The 20,460-nt window shown below is 40.5% G+C and overlaps 1 protein-coding gene across 10 annotated transcripts in view; it reads right to left on the bottom strand.

The window, feature by feature from the left end:
• psd3l (pleckstrin and Sec7 domain containing 3, like) overlaps positions 1 to 20,460 on the bottom strand; it is a 502,996-nt gene that overhangs the window by 167,166 nt on the left and 315,370 nt on the right. For 9 of the 10 annotated variants that reach the window (XM_073042543.1, XM_073042544.1, XM_073042547.1 and 6 more), the window contains one exon: positions 3,238 to 3,435. In XM_073042543.1, the coding sequence (XP_072898644.1) occupies positions 3,238 to 3,435 (198 nt within the window). Of the gene's footprint in view, positions 1 to 3,237; positions 3,436 to 10,121; positions 10,154 to 20,460 lie in introns of those variants that run through there. The other variant, XM_073042550.1, reaches the window with a different exon arrangement.

Below are 20,460 nucleotides of genomic sequence, written 5' to 3' on the forward strand. Positions count from 1 at the left end.
TTCAAGCCTCTTTATCCCCATTCACTTTTTTTAATGCAACAGTGCCAATTCTCCTATAATGGAAAGCCTTGCTGTTTCTAACTCAATAAGTTATAAAGATATGGCAGTAATTAACATATGCAACTGCATTTCTCATCTAGTTTAATACAAAATCATTATGCAAACTACCTTGTTGACCTAATAAAACTAGCATGAGTGATCAATTGAACATCACAAGAAATTGATTAAAAATAAATCAAGAAGCATTGCATTTTGCAGTTCTGCTCTTCAAACCAACTCATCACCAAGTCCATGTAGGTTTCAATTAAAAGTGTCTGGATCACACTGAAGCGGTTACCATTATAAAAAGAAAGGTAGAGTATACAATGGGAGATACATGTGATGATTGGATAAGGAGAAAGTCTTTGCACAATTTGACCAACTTCAGCTCCACAAGTGGGAGTGAGTTTCAGCTGGTCTGCTTGAAGTTGCAAGCAGAACGATGCAGGAATAGCACAGAACGACAATAGTGTTTCACTCAAACGCAGATCTAGAACTCATAATCACTGCAATATACAAGGGAACACTGTCAGAACAAAAAGCAGTCTCTACTGTTTCCATATTTCCTTATCACAAATGGAAGCCACTAAGTGTTTCCCAGCTCAAGGACTATTCCACTCCCACTGCACAGCCACTTTCCCTGTAACCTATTCACTCTGCGTTCTGTCAAGCCCCAGCAGGTTCTATCACCCATCTACACACTAAGCGCCCGTTCAGCTAGGAATTAGCACATCTGTAGATGTGGGAAGACACTGCAGCATCCTGGGGAGACACACATGGCCATAGAGATGATGTGCAAACTCAACACAAACTGCATCAGAGGTCGGAATAAAACCCAAGTCACTGAAACCGTGTGCCAATAAGCCTACTAGCTGCCCCACTCAGCCAGCCCATTTATTCCACACCTTATAATGTAACAGAAGGGAGTTATGCAGGTTTTTACTAAAAGGAACCACCATCACAGTCACCACTTCCCTACTCCTGTTATGCCAAGGTTTAACTCTAATCTCATTTTAATTAAGAACTAAGGAAGAATGCAAAAATAACGCATGTTGAATTTTGCTCCCAGTGTAGTGACCATCACTACAGGGGGGAAATAAAATTAGAGTAGGAGGGCACACAATGGAGACATAAGAAAGTAAAATGCAGTGATATGCAAATGTAAGGTCAAAGACCAGCTTGAACGATTTTATATCAATCAAATGCATTCAGTAATCGATGAGAGTGCAGAAAATGAGGTAATCAGACAAAGGGTAACAGTTTGTGATGTTGGTTGGTTGATAAATATTGAATAGGCCACCACAAGAAGTCTTCTGATCTTCCTGTACATCCAGAAGAGGACAGATTGTATTTCACCCTGAAGGTGGCTTCTCGGGCAAAGTAATATCTTTTCACTGCTCTGCTGAGTCAGTCTGGATTATGTGCTCGAGAGTCCAGAGTGTATCTTACACGGATATGAATTCCGTCAGTCTGCAAAAACTTAACTAAAAAGGCTCTGTATTAATCCTGCACAGAGTGAGATTTCTGAGCACAGTTCAGGTGATATGGACATTTATTTAGAATGTTGTGGCAAAACCAAAGATACCGCAAAGTGATCCATATTATACAGATTAATATTCAGCAAACACTAATTCAACAGCCCTCACCTTCACTGGTAATACGCTCCAAACTATGTTCTATGCTGCTGCATCATAATTGTGTGCATTGTACCATCGGATTTGTTTTGACCTACAGCTCATTTCAGACCACCACACCACAACATGCAAACACAGATGTCATAGCATGGTCACAGGTTACCACATTCCCGCTTCTTCCAGCACTTGGCCCATAGCCTTCAATGTCTAGAGGATTTAAATGCTTGACTAGACACCTCCACGATCTCACTGGCAGTACATTCCAGGTTCTCATCACTCTCTTGGTGAAGAAGGTCCTTTTCAGATTTCCTCCAAATCCCTTAGCCCTCACCCTAAACCTATGTTCTCTAGCTTTATTCACCTCTGATATAGGGAAAAGTTTGCTGCATTCTACCTATCTATATCCCTCAATTATTAAGTATCTCAATCATGCCCCCTCTTAACCTCCTCTCTTCCAGAGAAAACAGATCTACCCCATTATAGTCCCTCCTCATAACAAAAGTGATCCATCCCAGCAACACCCTGGCGAAACTCCTCTGCACAGATTGGCACTCCAACTGAAGCCTAAGCAATGTCTATAAAGTTGGAGCATAGCCACCCTGCTCTTCTATTCAGTACCCGAATGAAGACCAGTATCCCACTTGCCGTTTTAGCCACATTATCTTCCTGCCCTACCACCTTCAAGGATCGTTAGACTTGTATGCCAAGGTCCCTCTACTCTGTAGTACTCTGTAAGAACCTACCGTTCATTGTGTATGCTCATGACTCATCAGAACTCACGAATGAACTACTTCATATTAATCTGAATTAAATTAATTCTGCGGTTTCTCAGCCCATTTCACTGACACACTGATACTATCCTGTAGCCCAAGATAATCCTCGATATAGTCAAGAATTGCACTAATCTTCATGTCAGGAGTCAGGGACAGACTGATCAGTACAGTGCAGCACTAGATGTCCCACCCAGTCGTTGCTTAAACATCAGTTACTCAAGATAAGATTGTGGCCAAACCAGTTGAAAGATCTACCCTCAGAACGGTGCTCGTCACTTCTGAAAAAAATGAAAGGTATCAGCAGCACAGGGGGAGGGGTGGAGTACAAGGGCAGCCCAACCCCTTGAAACATAACATCAGGGAGTGGGACATTCAGCCCTTCAAGAAGGTTCTATCATTCAATCAAGTGGAGTCTTAACTATATCTATCCATCTTAATCCCACATTTCTTAATAACCAAGCCAAATAAAACTCCCTGCCATAAAATGTGCAACTCTATTACAGATCAGCTATTCACTGTAAAGTCCTAGACTTCCGCCATCCTTTGACAGAGGGATCACTCCCAAATAGTCTGATCTCTGATTTGATTGCACCTTGAACACCAGAGGAAAAATTCAGCTTTTAAATAATTTTGAAAGCACAATTTGAACACCCTTTAACATGCTACAATTGAGAACAAGAGTCCGGTCAATGTAACAAGCTGGCTGTGCAATAATGTGCAATGAATCGGTTAAACTCAGGTCAGCAAAGCCTCCTGCAAATGTTAAACAATAAAGGGGAGCACAGACTTACTTTTTACCCAAGTGTCGCGCCACATCAGATCGCTTAAATCCTTCCAAATTGTACAATCTCTTGGCCAGCCTCCTGGCTGCCTCCAGATCGCTCTTATTGCCATTGGTCACCACGTCAGCACCACTGAGGAGTGATGACTGCTCCGTACTGCTCATTTCAAGGTCCCCATCTGGGCGCATTTCTTTCACACCACACTCACTGTGATAAAAGAGAGGGGGGTGGGGTGGTGGCGGGGTAAGGTGAAGGGAGACAGAGGGAAAAAAATACATGAACTTCCAATATCACCAACATCTTAATACCACAAAAGTGGGCAAACACCCAACATTACAAGAAAGATCAACTTGCTGAATGGGGACAGAAGAAGTAGAAAACATGGAAAAGAAATTAAAACATCAGCATTCTAGAGAAAGGGAGCAGGGAGATAAAGAGAGGGTGGGAAAGAGGGAGGGAGGGGTGGAAAGGGAAGTACTGGGGGTGGAAAGGGAAGTACTGGGGGTGGAAAGGGGATAAAAGTGTACTTGAGAGAGGGTGAGTGAAAGTGGGGAGAGAACAAAGTTTAATTAGGTCCTTGATAACAATCCACACTAAAATGCACATTTGAATTGCTGATGCAGCTTTTCAGAAGAAAGAGCTACACTTTCATCATCTCTGAAAGACAAAACAGCCTTGAAAATTTTGGCCGTAATCTAATGTCAGTTTCACATTTGTATCCCCTAACATATGAAGAAAAACAAGACAATTTACCCATGCAACCGTTACATCAAATTAAATCACAACTTGTATGCCATTAGTTTAGATAGTCCAGTTGTTTTACACCCTGTCCATGAAAACTAGCACTTGATCCAATTTGATGTGATTAAAATGACCCTTGATATTTATTGTCTATAATTTTAGACATCAGCCCATGGAACTGAGCTGGTTTCAATTGAATAGCAGATGCAAACAACCTCTTTGCAAGGCTGTGAAATGCTGAATGCCAGATAGTTGGTTTATTTAAATGTTGAATGCAGACCTCAAGCTCAACATTAAGTGATAAGCAATGATTAAGTCAATGATTAATGATTAGGTCAATGATTAAGGTTCTCCTGCACCACCCCATTCCGTGCTTTAGGTTATTGGATAAATTCAGATCAAAAACCATAGAATAGTAATCGATGCTCTGGGGTAAAAAAAATAGGCTCAGAATCTCATCAAGTAGAAACCAGACATTCGAAGGATTCGTTTAGATGAGTCTCCCATTGAACTTGGCACTTCAGTAGCAAAGATTTACTTAGCACTGTGCCCAGAATTGCCAAACACACTAAATACTGCAACTCCTAATGTGGAATACCTTTAGATCAGATCTCCCAAACACAAGAGTTTCTGCAGATGCTAGAATTCTTGAGCAATGCATGCAAAATGCTGGCAGAACTCAGCAGGTCCTAATGAAGGCTCTTGGCCCAAAACAACTGTTTATTCGCCTCCATTAATGCTGCCTGACATGTTGAGTTCCTCCGATATCATGTGTGTTCCTCTAAATTGCATCTCCTTCCACATAGGAGGCCACGCAGTCTATCTCTGTACGTGCCATACTTTTTTCATAGAAACACAGAAATCTACAGCACATTACAGGCCCTTCGGCCCACAACGTTGTGCCGACCATGTAACCTACTCTAAAAACTGCTAAAATGTCCCTACCGCAAAGCCCTTTATTGTTATTGATATTCTGCACTGTTATTGTTTTACCGTGTTCTACCTCGATGCACTGTGTAATGATCTGATCTGTATGGACAGTATGAAAGATGAACTCTTCATTGTATCCTGGTACGTGAGGCAATAATAAACCAATACTGTTACTTTTCTGTATAATTTGTGCATATCTGTGTAATGTATAATTTGGTAATTTAAGTTTGGTAAATTATGTTTGTTGTCATCTTGTAACGTACTGTGCTGTTCCTGCAAAAACATAATTTTCATGGCACATATACCATGGGTATCCAGTGAGAGAGGGGGAGAGGGAGAGAGAGAGAGTGTGTGTGTGTGTGCTCGTGCATGTGTTTGTTCTGATGCAGGGGGCAGGGGCTGAATATTCTTTAACACTCTCTTTCAGGGGTTGGAGTCAGAGTCATAGAGTAATACAGCTTAGAAATAGACCCTTTAGCCCAACTCATGAACACTGACCAAGATTCCCATCTAAGCACATCTCATTTGGCCCATACTCCTCAATCGCTTCCTCTGGCAACTTCTTTCATGTACTAATGACACTGTGTGTGAAGAAATTGCTCCTCAGGTTCCCCCCTTTTTCATCAGAAACCTATGCCCTTTAGTTTCTGGCTCCCTTTTCCTGGGAAACAGACTATGCATTTACCCTATCTACATAGGCCTCCCATGATTTTACTACCTCTATAAGGTCACCACTCAGTCTACCGTACTTCATGTAAATCCTAGTCTGCCCAGCCTCCCTATAACTCAAGATCGTTCAGACTTGGCAACATTCTCGTAAAGATGCTTTGCACTCTTTCTAGCTTAATGACATTTTCATGCAACAGTATAACCAGAAGAAAAGGTCCTGTGGGTCCAAGGCAAAGATGCTCTGCTTGAGGGTTACACCAGATTCACCAAGATGCAGCTCCAAGAGCATCACACGTGGAGATGGTGGGCTTGTACATGTAATCATGTGCACAGGCTTCCTCCCCCCACCCCGATATCTCCCACCACGGTGAAGAGTTCAAATTGGGACAAGACACGGACTAATGGTGATGCAGACTACTAAAAGGATAATGGCAAATTGGAGATACAGGAGAGTGAGGCAACTAGAATGGAATGGTGGTGGGGGGGGGGGGAATTCACAATGGAACTGGGCAGTGGAAAGTGAGGAGTATATCAGACAGGAGTGGAGAAATGTCACAGTGTTGTTTTGTTTTCCTGCTGTTGTTCTGTTAGACACCGTGGGCAAGCTATGTTAGCACCAGAATATGTGGTTACACCTGTTGGCTACCCCCAGCACATCCTTACATTGTGTTGGATCTTAATGCAAATGACATATTTCACTGTATGTCTTGATGAGCATGTGATAAATAAATGAATCTGAAATCTGGCTTGTGGGTGGGAAGGTGTGGGGGTTCAGGAGGAGAAACTGGGGTGGAGGGGGGGGAGACAAGAAAATTACTCCAGACATGAAGAAAAAGCAGAAAACTTAAGAAAAAATCCTCACAAAATCTTCATTATTGGCCTCCATGGCAGTAATCCAGGTAATCTTTAGTAATTCACAGCAGATCTTAAACTACTGGATTTCGGTAAAACTCTACAGCTAGCTCCACGTAAATGTGGTATTGTACAAAACAATTTCTAAGTCGGAATCTGGAAAGGGCGCTATGCTAATGAGAGCGGGTAACTTTGGACCATGGGTCCCCAGACTTTCTAGCACTGGGAAGACATCCTCACGAGTCCAAGCCGGTTGTATACTATTACTAGAGAAGAGCTGACCTGGTTAATCATTGTTCTAATCATGTTCGATCAAACATCTACAAGGAAAGTTAAAGGTAAACGAGCTAGAACTTGGTCTGAATTCATCAAGTAATTATTGTGTAGAAATGAATAATTAACACATTGAGTCGATAGCTCTCTCCACACACTGCTCCACTGTCACCACCCTGGATCAATTTTCCTGAAGCAAGTGTTTGACCACAGAAGAGACCTAAAGAATTGAGCAATTGCTCTAGAAAAAGCTGAAGAAAACAAGCGAGCCAAGGAAACGACAATGTACATCAATCATATCTGCAATAACCCATGTAAATCCCCACTCACTCGCAACACTTCATCTCAGCAACATCCTTCTTCCCAACAGATTACAACCTCACGCTTCCCACTTCAGTACTTGTGCTGTTGAAAGTTGGCCACACACAGGCAGGAGAGTCTAAACCTTGCACGTTGCAGGCAAATTCTAGAATCTTACACACACACACAATTGAGAAACTCTTTTCCTTCTCCCATGATTGGACAATACTTGCTTCCATTGTTAAAGCTGGTGATATCACAGCAGGTCATTCTTACTGCTGTGCAAATAATGCAACTCTTTAGTCTTTGTTGCTAAGCAAATTGTTCCTTGATTCTATTTTCTCTTCATCATAAAGACCACTTGCTCCCATCAGAACCATAAACTCTCCCACCCCCCTTCATGCCCAAGTCCAACTCGTGGCATCACCACAAAATTAACAATTCTAATATTCCACTTCTACCATCTATATGTTTCAGCTAAACCAAACTCAGTTGTATGTATCCTAACCAACACATCCATCACACATGCTCTTGCTGACCTGTCCTAACTCCTTAATTTAAAGTTTTCATTCTTTTCTTCAAAGCCCTTCAGGGTCTCATACATTCCTACCACTGGGACTTCCACAGACCTTGGGGGCCTCATTCCATTGGTGGCCTACTCAGTGTCCACTTGTTGTACCAATAACGGTGCCGACTGCTTTGGACATAGACACTACCCACTCGAATTCCTTCTTTCAGACCCTCACAGGCTTTCTATTCCAACCAAGTTTAACACAGCCAGATTCTGCTCACACCTTTAGTTTCACAAATAAACAGAAGGGACTTTATGATGTGGCATTGAAACTCCGACTCTTGAAGATGGATGATTGATGTCAATTAACTGTAGCAACCGAGTTTAATGAACCCTCCTCCATAACGTACATTACCACTTCCCTCCCCAAAGATTTCATAGGGAGAAGTGTAAATAAGGAATTGTTTGATTTCAATGAGGTACTTTAAGCTCTATCTGAAGCAAGCAACTATTCAAGAAACCAACATACAACCTACTTCCGAGACAAATTAAGAACAGACTAGTGGCGTGAGTTTTTCCTTTACACAAAGGATGTTAAATACACTTTGAGATAGATGTTAATGAATAAACTACAGGATTCTGTAATGATGGTAGAGAAAGTGTGAAGAACATTCATACAAATGCACTAAGAAGATGGACAAAATGGGCTTCTTTAGTACTATACGATGACAATACTTCTCAGGTGAATTAAGCAACAGAAGAAAGCATGAAAAAATAGAGAATAGTTTGAGATAAATACTATTAGTTTTCTCCTAAATTACAGCCAATTTATGCACAGCATGACCAGATACAAGTTCAGATAAAACTATTTTTAACGATGCTCCTTGAGAGACGAACATAGATAATTTCTGCACACCTCGGATATAGTGCCAATGAATCCTTTGTATTGAACTTGGAGAGAGAAAGAGTCACGGTTTAATGTAATCCGAAACACCACTTCCACAGCACAGTCGTACAGTGGAGTGTCAGCCAACAGTGGGAGTAGGATTTGAACCTGTAACTATCTAATCCAGAGAATTCAAAACCCATCTCCCACTGAATCACAGGTGTGTAAGCGTGTGTGATGTTATAAGCAAATATAACATGTCCATACAGCATTACTGCTACATATTAATTCAAAGTCTGTCCTTCATAAATTTATAAAACCAGATAAAGTATATAAATTGCTAAACTGTTTAAATTCATGATACTATCCTTTCTTTAGTTTGATGCTGTATAATATGTTAAGGGCCAAAAATATAATTTAAATTATTAGTTCAAAAAAGTTGGTACAACAACAGAGCACTAATCAGACTTTTTTAAAAATTTTTACAATGTTTATATCTACTTCTATCCATAAAACTAGACATACATCTAGAATGAAAAGACGAAGTTCTGCTGGTGAATGTTAACTAAATATTCTAAAATAGGATGATATAGATATATAAAGATTGTATGTACATAAAGTGATGCTAGGTATAGTATGTCTGTTCAAAAAGTGACTCTGACAGAAAACAAAGAAGTAGTGGTGGGGTGAGTTAGTGGATAGTTACTGTTTTTGAGTCTGTGATCCTGGCATGGATATTACGTAGTCTCCTCCTTGATGGCAGTCCATGAGATGGTTGGGTAGGATCTTTCATGATATTGCTGGACTTTTTTCCAGCATTTTTCTGTATCTACTGTTATGTCCTTCCTCAATGCCAACAAGACAAAAGAGAATTTTATTGACTTCAGGAGAACTCGCACCACTCTTTACATCAGTGGCACACCAGAACACTCCTGGGAGTATACATTTCGTACAGCATCTCATGGTAGAACAGATTCTACACAATCAAGAGAGCTCACCAACGCTTCTACTTTCTGAGGAGCATGAAGAGAGCTGTACCATTCACATCCATACACCTGGGTGGACAGGAAGGCTCTACCAACGGTAATCAAAACTGCCCAGCCTATCACCAGCACCAGCCTACCCACCATGTATACACAGAGGTGTTGGAGAAAGACCAGTAACATCATGAAGGATCCCACCCACCCTACTCATCGACTGCTCGTCCATCTCCGGTCAGGGAGGAGGCAACGTAGCAACCATGTCAGGACCACCAGGCTCAAATACGGTTGTTCTCACACTGTTACAGACAGTAAGTAGCTGCTCACCTGGAATGGAAGGGTAGCTGCCGATGTTGGCACTGTGTTGCATGCCTCAAAACTTGTGTATAAAATCGCATAGCAGGGAAAATTCTATACTAAAATTAAATGGAACTAGTTTCCGCAAACACATCCAATCCTGCAGATGACAGAAAAGCTTTTACATTTGTGGTTATGCAAGTTTGAGGAGAAACCCAAATCCTAACCTCACAAAAAAACAGTGCAAATTTGAAAGCTCATTTTCCTACCAAAAGTAGAGACCACCTCATATTTCATTACTGCCCTTGACTGTTAGAATACGACAGAATTAGATCATTCAGTAAATGGTCTGACTTTGCATTACAAATGAGCATAAAGCACTTAGAAAAACCCGTTATTGGTATTACATTTTGAGCAGAAGGATATTGATTAAGTAACAAGAAGTTATACGTACATGAAGGCAACAACAACTAGGAACACCATTCTGTTCTGTAGCGGGGATGAAATGAAGTTAGGACAAACAGACAGCCACTATCAGCTTGGTAACTGGAATGTTGGCTTCACTGCAAAGGGGCTGGAGTTCAATAAGCAGGCGATCTTGCTACAATTATACAGAGCATTGGCGAGATGACACCCTGATTACTGTACATGGTTTTAGTATCCTTTGTAATTAGATCTCTAACTTTAATAACAAAAACTACGCAAAACACATTTTAATTACAGCAATATTAGCTCACCTGGCAGAGGATTCTGTACTAACAGTATAATAACTGAAGTAATCACATTTCTATTATTTCACACAATATGGTGTCTGACGTCATTCACTTTGATACTGGGGCACTCCAGAGGATAGTCGAGAGTTAACGAGAGTCATGCAGAACTCGTTTGCATGCTGTACAGACCAAACCAGGTTGGGAGGTTTCCTTCCCCGTGTTTCAGTTTCCTGGCTATTTTTATGTTATAAACCTATTATTTACATTTTTCTTTAAACTAAATGCAGCTAAAGTAGTAACAGTGGGATTTGATTCCATTTCTCCAGTTAATCCAGCGAAGTAACCATGAAGCATTAAAACATCTTCAGCTGCAGTGCAAACTTCATGTGTGCATCAGACTAGGCAGAGTCAAGCCATCCAGACAATGTATCCCAGCCCTAACCTGCAAACACGGCGGCCCATTTCAACAAATTAACATGTTGCATTTCCCATACAGGTTGTTCTTTTCCCTGTTCTGCGTGAAACTGCTCATTATGAGAAGCATCACTTCCCTTGTTGAACTTAGTTTGAGACAGAGGGGAAGGTAGATTGGGCTGATTCAAACCAAGGCTTTAAAAAAAGAAGTGATTGTTCCCCAATTTAAATAAACTGGTGATTCAATAAGGTTAAAAAAAAACTTGTGGTTCAACTATCTGGACTGCCTATTCATGAACCTTTCTCCCTCCTCTTTAAGATGTTGCTAAAACCTTAACACTGTTAAATCATACAAAGCTCCATCTTAAATTCTGTGGAATTATTTTTAATACAGCCTGGGAAATTTTTACAACCAATGCTAATGGTATTGGTTTATCAATCATTCCAGTTCTTTGATAATTACTGAATGTTGATTAAGAATAATGCACCTGCAACATATCAGGTCTTCTGCACAGGATTGGGAGAGCAGGGGAAAGGACATAGGAGGACAAAGAATGGAGCATGGGGTAGGGAGGGTGAATAGGGGAGTTCATTCAGACAAGGTAGAGCTGGCCATCCATGCTGAAGGCCAAGTTATTTGAGGAATGAAACAGCTGTAACAACAATGCTGAGACAGACCAGAGGAACAAACATTTATGCCTGGCTTGCGAGCTGCATTTCCCAACTTTACACAGAATTCTTGGCAGAATTTCTCATAATAAATCTCTGGACCCGATTAGGAACAGCACTTCTCCATTTCACCAAAGAACACAAGATCTTTGGTCCATTTTGAAAGCAAAATAGAAAGTTGGATTTCTCCTTTGCCTGCATGCTCAGACTTTACTGTTATTTCTGGCCAACAATGAACTAGCTTCACGCCCTGCACTCATTGGTTTCTCTGAAAACAAGGCAATAGAGATTCACCCTCCACACAGGAAAAGCACTTGCAACTGTTTTGCAGTTAGTCGGGTAAAAGCAGTCAAACACTCAGCTCTATTCTTTCCTCTCCTTGCCCGTCCCCAACCCCTGTTTATTGGTATTATCTGCTGGACCCACAAACTGCGTGTATGTGAAATGATGAAAGCAAGAGAGAGACGCAGAAAGAAATCTATAGTACCGTGCTACACCCTTCTGGTGCCACAGAGTGGGAGTCAGAAAGGAGGAGTATTGTGCTCTATATTAACAGTGCAGGAGCTGCAGAAGACAGAAATTACTATAAGAATAATGAGTACGCTCAAAACATCATCTACAATTGTGGAATGTGTTTGAAAGGGCAAGGGTCCCATATCCAGATATAAATTGCCTCTTTAAAGAGTTACTTCGGACAGAGGTTTATACACGGAGCCTCGGTTCCTCTGCCCCTTCTGTTTACAATCTCCTCCCTTCCTCTCCCTCAGTGATAAGTGTTGGGAACTGGATCGTAAATCAGACACAACAAACAAACTCAGCAACTCCGTGTGACAGGGCCTGATGCTGCTCACGTGGCCTGTGCTCTGAAGGGCCTGCCAGCTCCCCTAAATTTGAAAAGATTCAACGCTGTATTTCTGGGGAGTGTCCTATTTCCCTTGGCAAAAGACTTGTTATTTTGTTCTCCACCAGGAATCTTACTGCAGTTAATCCAGATGTTGTATGCTCAGCCCCTCCCTGAACTGTACTCAAACTGCCCTTTACGATTTGTAGTAATGTTCCAGTCGACAGTGTCTCTATTGACCTCATGAATCCACTGACCCAACCCTTAAAAACTGCTTTCAGAGCATTCTTACACTCAATCAAACAGCACAAGAACAGGTTTTTTTGGCCCACCAAGACCACACTAATCATCAAGCACTCATTTAGACTACAGCCACTTTATGCTTGCTACACTCTCAAAGGCTTTCCCCAGATTCTACCGCTCAGCTACACACTAGGGCAATTTACAATAGCCAACCAGACTACCAATCCACACATCTTATTACCCTTAGCCTTCAACAAACGGGCTCCTGAACCACCTCAACTCTGAACTGATTCCACAACTTATATACTCACTTTCAAGGACACTCCAACTCGTTCCCTGTATTAATTAGTCAATCAATTAATTTTCTATTGCATAGTTTGTCTTTTGCAGATTGGTTGTCAGTACTTGGATGTAGCTTTTCATTGATTCTATTGTATTTCTTGATTCTACTGCAAATGCCTGTGAGAAATTAACACAGTAATAACTTACAGAGCACTTCTCGTATAGATGATGTCGGTGAACCATGAAAATGAGATAACATACAACCATGAAAATAAAGTAAAAAATACAAATAAAAATAAACGTGAAAATAAAAAAAGATATTAGTTAAAAGCAAGGTTAAAGAAATAGATTTGGAGTTGGCATGTAAAAGTCTCAACTGACTGCATCCCTTATAGTTTTCGGTTCTGTGGTTTTAGTTTTTAAAAAACTAGCAGTAGTGTTCTGAATAGATTGCTTTGGAAGGCTAGCAGAAAGTGCACTGTAACAATCTAGTCTATCAGATATAAAAATATGAATTAGTTTTTCAGCATCATTATGTGACAGAAATAATGTAGAAATGCTGCCCTGGTCACTTTATTTATGTGCAATTTATAATTCAAATCTGAATCAAGATAACACCCAGGCTTGTTACTTCTGATTTTACAAGAGGAGCCAAGTTTCTATGTTTACAAAGAAGATTATTTCTTTTGACTTTTGGACCAACTAAAAGTATTTCACTTTTATCTCCATTTAGCTTCAGGAAATTTATTGTTCATCCATTAGCTTTTTGCAGTGATACCAGAAGTCAGAGAAGATAGCGTGTTATCATCATCAGGCTCAGCCAAGATATACAATTCTGTGTCATCCGCATAACTGGAAATCATCTCCAATGATGTCTCCCTAAAGGGAGCATGTAAAAGGAGAAAAGCAGAGGACTGAGACAGCTTCCCCAATCAACACCAAAAAGTACATTGTATCTCTTAGAAAACTGGTACCCAAGACAAGCAAAAAAAGCTTATCTCTAAGATATACGAGGGGTGATTGATAAGTTTGTGGCCCAAGGTAGATGCATTCAATTTTAGAAAGCCTTAACACATTTATTTTTCAACATAGTCCCCTCCTACATTTACACACTTAGTCCAGCTGTTGTGGAGCATACACATCTTGGACCTCCAGAAAGTGTCAACAGCAGGGGTGATTGATAAGTTTGTGGCCTAAGGTAGAAGGAGTTGAGTTATACAGCTCTCATTACATGCACATGCAGTTCAACTCTTTGAGTGATTATGCAGAAAGTTTGAAGTCAATAACTCATCAGTTAATAACTCATCGGGGCAATTGGTAAGTTCATGGCCCAAGTTAGAAGATGAGTTATTAACTTCAAACTTTCTGCATAATCACTCAAAGAGTTGACCTGCATGTGCATGTAACGAGAGCTGTATAACTCATCTCCTTCTTCCTTAGGTCACTAACTTATCAATCACCCATGCTGTGGACACTTTCTGGAGGTCCAAGATGCATATGCTCCATGACCGCTGGACTAAGTGTGTAAATATAGGAGAGGACTAGGTTGAAAAATAAATCTGCTAGGCTTTCTAAAAGTGAATGCCTAGGTCATTTAGGTCATGACCTTAGGTCATGATCTTATCAATCGCCCCTCGTATGAATGGAACTAATTAAGGGGACTACCAGAGAGGCCAACCCTATTCTCAAGGTGACCTTGGAGAAAGCTGTGGTCAATTGAGTTGGGGGCACCACTCAGATCCAGAAGAATTATAACAGACTGCTGGCATCAATGATGAGCTTAAGGTTGCTGACAACTTTGATCCTCTCCATGCTGTGGTTTGCTCTACAACATGACTGAAACATTTCTAGAAAATTGGTCTTATTCGGAAAGGTGTTGAATTGCTTGAAAATTACTTTCTCAAGAATCTTGCCCAGGAAGAAAAGATTTGATATAGACCTTTGGTTAGCTAGTACTTATTAAAATGTGGCTTTTTAAGTGCTCCAATTTTTAAGGCATCTGAAAAAAAACTACAGTTTCAAAGTTCAAAGGTCAAAGTAAATTTATTATCAAAGTACATATATGTCACCATATACTACCCTGAGATTCATTTTCTTGCAGTCATACTCAGCAAATCCATAACAGAATAACTACTATAATAGAATCAATGAAAGACCTCACTAACTTGGGCATTCAACATGTGTGCAAAAGACATAAAATGTGCAAATTTTTAAAAAGGAAATAATAATAATAATAATAATAAATACATAAACAATAAATGAGAACATGAGATGAAGAGACCCTGAAAGTGAGTCCATAGATTGTGGGAACATTTTGATGATGGGGCAAGTGAAGTTATCCCCTTTGATTGAAGAGCCTGATGGTTGAGGGGTAACTGTTCCTGAACTTGGTGGTAAGAGTCCTGAGGCTCCTGTACTTTCTTCCTGATGACAGCAGCAGGGAGAGAACATGTCCTGGATGGTGGGGGTCCCTGATGCTGGAAAATACTTCCCTGCAACAACCTCAACGGAGGGGAGGGCTGGGCTTTACCCTTGATGGACTAGGTCATATCCAATACTTTTTGTAGGATTCTCTAAGGGCATTGGTGTTTCCATACCAGACTGTGATGCAGTCACTCAATATACTCTCCACCACACATCTATCGAAGTTTGTCAAAGTTTTAGATGTCATGACGAATCTTCACAAACTCCTAGGAAGTAGAGGCACTGCTATACTTTCTTCATAATTGCACCTACATGCTGGGTCCAGGACAGGTCCTCTGAAATAATAACACTTAGGAATTTAAAGTTGCTGACCTCTCCACCTCTGATCCTCTGATGCGGACTGGCTCATGGATCTCTTGAACTCAATAATCTGCTCCTTGGTCTTGCTGACATGAGTAAGAGGTTGTTGTCATGGCACCTTTCAGCATATTTTCAATCTTCCGCCTATATGCGGATTCATCACATCCTTTGAATCTGCCTATAACGCTGGTGTCATCAGCAAATTTGAAAATGCATTGTAGCTGTGCTTAACCACACAGTCATACAGTAGGTGTAAAGTGAGTAGAGCAGGGGACTAAGCACACAGCCTAGGACAATTTCCCTAATGGAATTGAAAACATTTAAAAGTCCTTTAAAAGTATGGCAGGGGCAGGGTCAAGACAGCAAGTAGATAGTTTAGTCTTTGTTACTATCTTACAGAATCAAAAATACTTGCAAACTTTGACGTGGTTGCCGTCTTTTTATGAAGTTGGCTATGAAGGTTTTCAGTATCTGCATATATACTCCCCCAAATGACAGGAATTTATTGCCAAAAATTTTGTAAATTCTTCATATTTTGTGGCAGATGCTTGACTGAAGACATTATAAGTTGGGGCAGGTTTCAATAGTCAGTTTATAATTGAGAACAATATTCTTGAATCGCTGCTACTCTCTGTAATAATCTCGGAAACATGGGCTCGTCTTGCAGAGTTTATAGCAGATTTGAAGAAGGGCAGTTTTTCTATGAAACTATTATAGTGGACTTCCAGCCCAGTTTTCTTTCAATTTCTCTCAGCTATTCTGCATGATCTCTGGAGTTTGTGTACCAAATTGCATTTTACTAAGTGATTTCTTTTTAACCTTAAGTTGGACAACTGCGTTTAATATATGTCAAGTTATTCTGATCACAAACAAGAGAAAATCTCCAGATGCTGGAAATCCAAGCAACACACACAAAATACTGGAGGAACTCAACAGGCCAGGCAGCATCTATGGAAATGAGTAAACAGTCATGAATCACCACTGTGCTGCCTAATCCTCTGCCAGTGTACGAATCACAAATGGGGTGCTGGTCCAATTACGAGATATACAGTCCATAGCAATGAAGCAATACTCCAGGACACGAGTGCTCAAACCTACCCTGGTAGTTCAATGATTTTAGTTAACTTTCAATAAACTTAGATCTCACATCAATGAAAGCTACCAGAGAGCTGTGACTCCGTGTTAAAATCATAGATTAATACAGCATGGAAACAGACCCTTTCACCCAACTCATTCATGCTGACCAAAGCTAGTCACACTTTTTTGTGTTCAGCTTATATCCCACTAAACCTTTCCTACCCAGGTACTCGGCAAATGTCACTACTGTACATGCCTGGCAGCTTATTCCATATACACACCAACCTCAGCATAAAGAAGATGCCCCTCAAGTCTCTTTCCCCATCACCTTAAACTTATGTCCTCTAGTTTATTAATACTTGAGGTGAAACCTCACCAACGCCTTGTGCAATTGCAACATAGCATCCCAACTCCTGACTGATGAAGCATAGTAGGCCAAAAGTCTTCTTCACCATCCTGTCTACGTGGAAGTGAGTTTCAGGAATCGATGTACCTCTACTCCTTGGGTCCTCTGTTCTATAACATTCCCCATGCTAACCATCCACAATCATCCTTGCTTATCCAAATGCTGGTAGATCCCTCAAAATCCCTGTAACTTAGCGACAACTGATGTCAGGTTCGCCAGTCTGGCTTGCCTTTGCCAGCCTTCTTAAATAACTATAAACATTAGCCACCCTTCCATCTTACCCCCTCTTTGGTAACTCATACATGTTAAAATACTTCAGTGAATGCATCATCTTTCCATGATAAATTTAAAAATTAACAATATCAATATATTCAAGACCGCCCACTAGCATTCACCTTTTTACTATTACAGAATCCTGTTAAACAATCTTTGGCACCCAGTGACTAGTTATTCTATAATATATCCAATGAAAATGGGTGGTTCATTATTTATGCACCACATTTACATTACGAAAGTTGTATACATACAGAAAACTGCACAGAAGACAAAACATATTGTCAACACAGGTTCAATGCAAAAACAAAATCCAGAGTTTACAAATGCATGGTGTTTTTCATTCCTAATAGTTGACATTTAAGCCCTAGTTATCTTAAGGGAGGGAAGACTGTATTCTTAATTGCTAAAGAATGTATGTAATTCCAAACCAGAGCGGTTGATTCCCCATAGTCTCTGAAGTTCACTTAGCTGTTTCAAACCAATTGTGAGCAATGGTTCAAGACCACAAAATCCACCATCTACACATGGCAACTGGATACACTTTGGGAATATTATATGTTAATCTGGTCGCCCCATTACAGGAACAAGGCAGAGGTTTTGGGGAGAGGTTTACCAAGATGCTGCCTGGATTAGAGGGCATCCACTGTAAGGGGTAGTCTGACAAACTTGGAATGATTCCTCTGGAGTGAGGAGAAACCAGACAGAAGTTTATAAAGCTTTGCGAGGTATAGGTAGAGTAGAAAGGGAGAATCTTTCTTTATCTCCCAGGGTAGAAAGGTTCAATACCACAGGTAATACCTTTAAAATGAGAGGGGAAGGTTTAAAGAGGCAAGTCTTTTCTCAAAAGCACAGAGAGTGGCAGGTGCCTGTAACAGGCTGCCGGGGACGTGGTGTCTAAGAGGCTTTTCGCTGGGTACATGAATATACACAGAATGATGGGATATGGATCATGTGCAGGCAAGTAGAATTAGTTTAGTCTGGCATCATGTTCAGCATAGATCCTGCGGGCCAAAGGCTCTGTCCCTGTACAGTGCTATGTTTTAAATGCCAGCAAGGTTGACAATGACCACATCTCAAGTAACAAAAATATAGCTACTTCCCTGGTGATTCACACAAGGAAAGTGTGTATCTGAATAGCGTTTTTTAAAAGTCCCTGGTCATACTTTTGCATTCGTACTTTAGAAGTACATCAATTAACCAATAAACACAATTTACACGGAGCAAACTCCTACAAATAGCAAAACAAAAAATGACCAAAGAGTTGCTTCAGGGAAAAATATTGACCAGAAGACCAGTGTGAATTCCTCGACCTTGCTTCAAAACAGGATCTATTATGTTCAACTCTATATAAGAATTCATTCTAAAGAGACATAAAATAAAGTCTTTCTTACCAGTTCTTTTGCACATGGAATATTACAAGTATTATTTAAAACAAAAATGCAAATTCTGATCAAATCTGCTAGAGATTTAGCATTTGAAAACCTCTTTCCTTTTCAAGTTTCATCCACCTCTGATGATGAGTTATCACTCTGAACCAATAACTATTTCTCTCTTCACACATACTGCTTTGCCTGCTCAGTGTTTGTAGTTACTATTTTATAAAGACAGTTTTGCAGACGCAGAAACCTTATACAACAGGTACAAAGAGTGAAAATTGGACAAGAATCTGTCACACCCACAAACACAGCTGTTCCTATTAATTAAAAATGTCAACAATGTGTGTTTTTTTAAACCAACATTAACAGTTGTCAAGTTGTCAAGAAGGCACCATCAACAGCACTAACACTTACTCACTAATCATGTGTTCACTGATGCCTAGTTTGGATTCTGCTAGGATCACCTGGCTACAGAGCTTATTTTAAACTATGTCCAAACATGCACCTAGGATCTTTAGTCTAGACGTTAAGTGAGGGTAAATCCATTTGGTATCAAAGAAGAATTTAATTGACTGTGGCACCAAAGAGACTGAAGGGAAAAACACTCAAATGGTTGGTTTGATGCCTTACACAAAGGTGTGGTTATTGGAAGATCAAGGCAGGCGAAGGACTGCTATGAATCGAATTGAACAACATTCAGGGATTCATTGAATCTGAATGAATATACCAAGGTTGTCACTAACTTCATCAAGATCTGTGTGGATGAGTGTGTGCCTTTGAGAGCATCAAGTTCAATTGTCATCCAACCATTAGCATGACTACAGCCAAATGAAACAACATTCTTCCAGAGCCAAGCTGCAAAACACATTACCCACAGCCACACATATAGTTACAATAGCAGAAAAGCATACACTTAGAAAACATACACAGTCCACATCCCTGAGTGTCATGGCCTATAGACTGATGATGCATGGGATACTGACATGGAACCACGTTTCTGCAAGAACACGTAGCAGTTCATCACGCGCTAGTGCAGCTGCAGATAAACACAAACCAGCTTGTCTTCTACTGTACGAATACCTAAAGTACTTATTTTCCTAATATCCAGCAGTGTCATGTGATCATAACAAAGAGTAGAGGACAAACAATTACACCTTTGTTTGGACCCAGAGAAGCTGCTGCAACCATCTTACCGGACGGAACACACCCAAACCAAAAGCCGTGGATGAACCAGGAGATTCCCAGTCTGTTGAGAATTTTAAGATATTGTGGTATTTGAGACAGGTGACCAGAACTATACAAAAAGTCGAGGTACAACCAATTGGAAGGCAATTTTAAGAGAGAAAAAGCAATTCCAGTTAAAGTTAGAGACAGAGTCAGAAGCATGTCAGCTCTGGCTGTTTGCAGACCTTTACTTTCTACAAAGTGAAACCTAAAATTATGATTGGCTGTGATGTTTCTCTCCCAGAGAAGCTCAACACAGTTTATGTGTTTTTTAAAATGGAGTATAGAATCATACATGTGCTAATCCCTGCAGCATCTGGTGATCCAGTGACCTCTATCTCAGAGGCTGACGTCAGAACAACTTTCAAGAGGATGAACCCTTGCAAGACGTCAGGCATCAATGTTGTACCTGGTAGGGCACTGAAAACCTGTGCCAACCAACTGGCAGGACATCTTCAATCGCTCACTGCTGCAGTCAGACGTTCCCG

The sequence above is a fragment of the Hemitrygon akajei genome, chromosome 4, assembly GCF_048418815.1.
Source record: "Hemitrygon akajei chromosome 4, sHemAka1.3, whole genome shotgun sequence".
In the NCBI taxonomy this organism is placed as follows: domain Eukaryota; kingdom Metazoa; phylum Chordata; class Chondrichthyes; order Myliobatiformes; family Dasyatidae; genus Hemitrygon; species Hemitrygon akajei.